General features: G+C 43.0%; 1 protein-coding gene across 1 annotated transcript in view; it reads left to right on the forward strand.

Moving 5' to 3' along the window:
* The window catches only part of LOC107701360 (sodium/potassium/calcium exchanger 2-like), a 44,322-nt gene that overhangs the window by 16,915 nt on the left and 26,420 nt on the right, over window positions 1-987 (forward strand). The window contains exon 3 of the mRNA XM_016503349.1: window positions 431-469. Within this exon, the coding sequence (XP_016358835.1) occupies window positions 431-469 (39 nt within the window). The remainder of the gene's footprint in view (window positions 1-430; window positions 470-987) is intronic.

Here is a 987-nt window from a genome sequence, read left to right on the forward strand (position 1 = left end):
ACACACACACACACTCTGTGAGTTCAGCGGTCAAACAGTCACTGTGAGGTCAGAGGTCAAACACACTGTGAGATCAGTGGTCAAACACACTCTCTGTGAGGTCAGAGGTCAGACACACACTCTCTGTGAGGTCAGAGGTCAGACACACACTCTCACTGTGAGGTCAGAGGTCAGACACACTCTCTGTGAGGTTAGAGGTCAAACACACTGTGAGGTCAGAGGTCAGACACACACTCTCTCTGAGGTCAGAGGTCAGACACACTCTCTATGAGGTTAGAGGTCAGACACACTCTGTCAGCTGATGTGTTGTTGATGTGTGTGTCTCTGTGGAGTCTGATGTCGGTGTTCTGTCCGTTGGTCCTGTCTCACATCTCTGTGCTGTTGTCTCTTCTCTTTCTCTCTGTGTTGTGTTCGTCTCTTGACTGTGAAGTTGAGCCCTAGTGGAGTGGAGGATGACAGCAAGCTGTCGGTAAGTATTGTCCATGTGTGTTTGTGTCTGTGGATCGGTCTGTTTACTCGTGTTTGTGCTGTGTTGAAAAGCATGAGGATTACTTAATAAAAGCCTGTGATCCACGAGAAAGACCCACTTCTTAAAAACACTGACCTGGGATATGATATGATATGATTATTTTATTTTATTTTATATTATTTTTTATTTTATTATTTCTTTTTTTCTTTCTTTCTTTCTTGAGATAAGTAATAGATGGATAAAATAAATAGATGAATGGATGGATGAATACATATACCAAAAAAAAAATTAAATAAAATAGTGCTTTTATCACAGACAGACAGAGAGATGGATGGATGGTGCTACAGTCTACACAAACGTCCTTCCATCAAAGCGACAGTAAAGCGGCACCTTGACATCTGCCAGCACTGATCCCTGATCCTCAGAGCAATTTACTGAGCGTTTGTCTCAGCACAACACACACACACACACACACCCGACACCTGTATGATTGTGTTCATCAGCAGCTGACTCTTTAG

This window comes from Sinocyclocheilus anshuiensis, unplaced genomic scaffold (genome assembly GCF_001515605.1).
Source record: "Sinocyclocheilus anshuiensis isolate Anshui unplaced genomic scaffold, SAMN03320099.WGS_v1.1 scaffold1347, whole genome shotgun sequence".
Lineage (NCBI taxonomy): Eukaryota > Metazoa > Chordata > Actinopteri > Cypriniformes > Cyprinidae > Sinocyclocheilus > Sinocyclocheilus anshuiensis.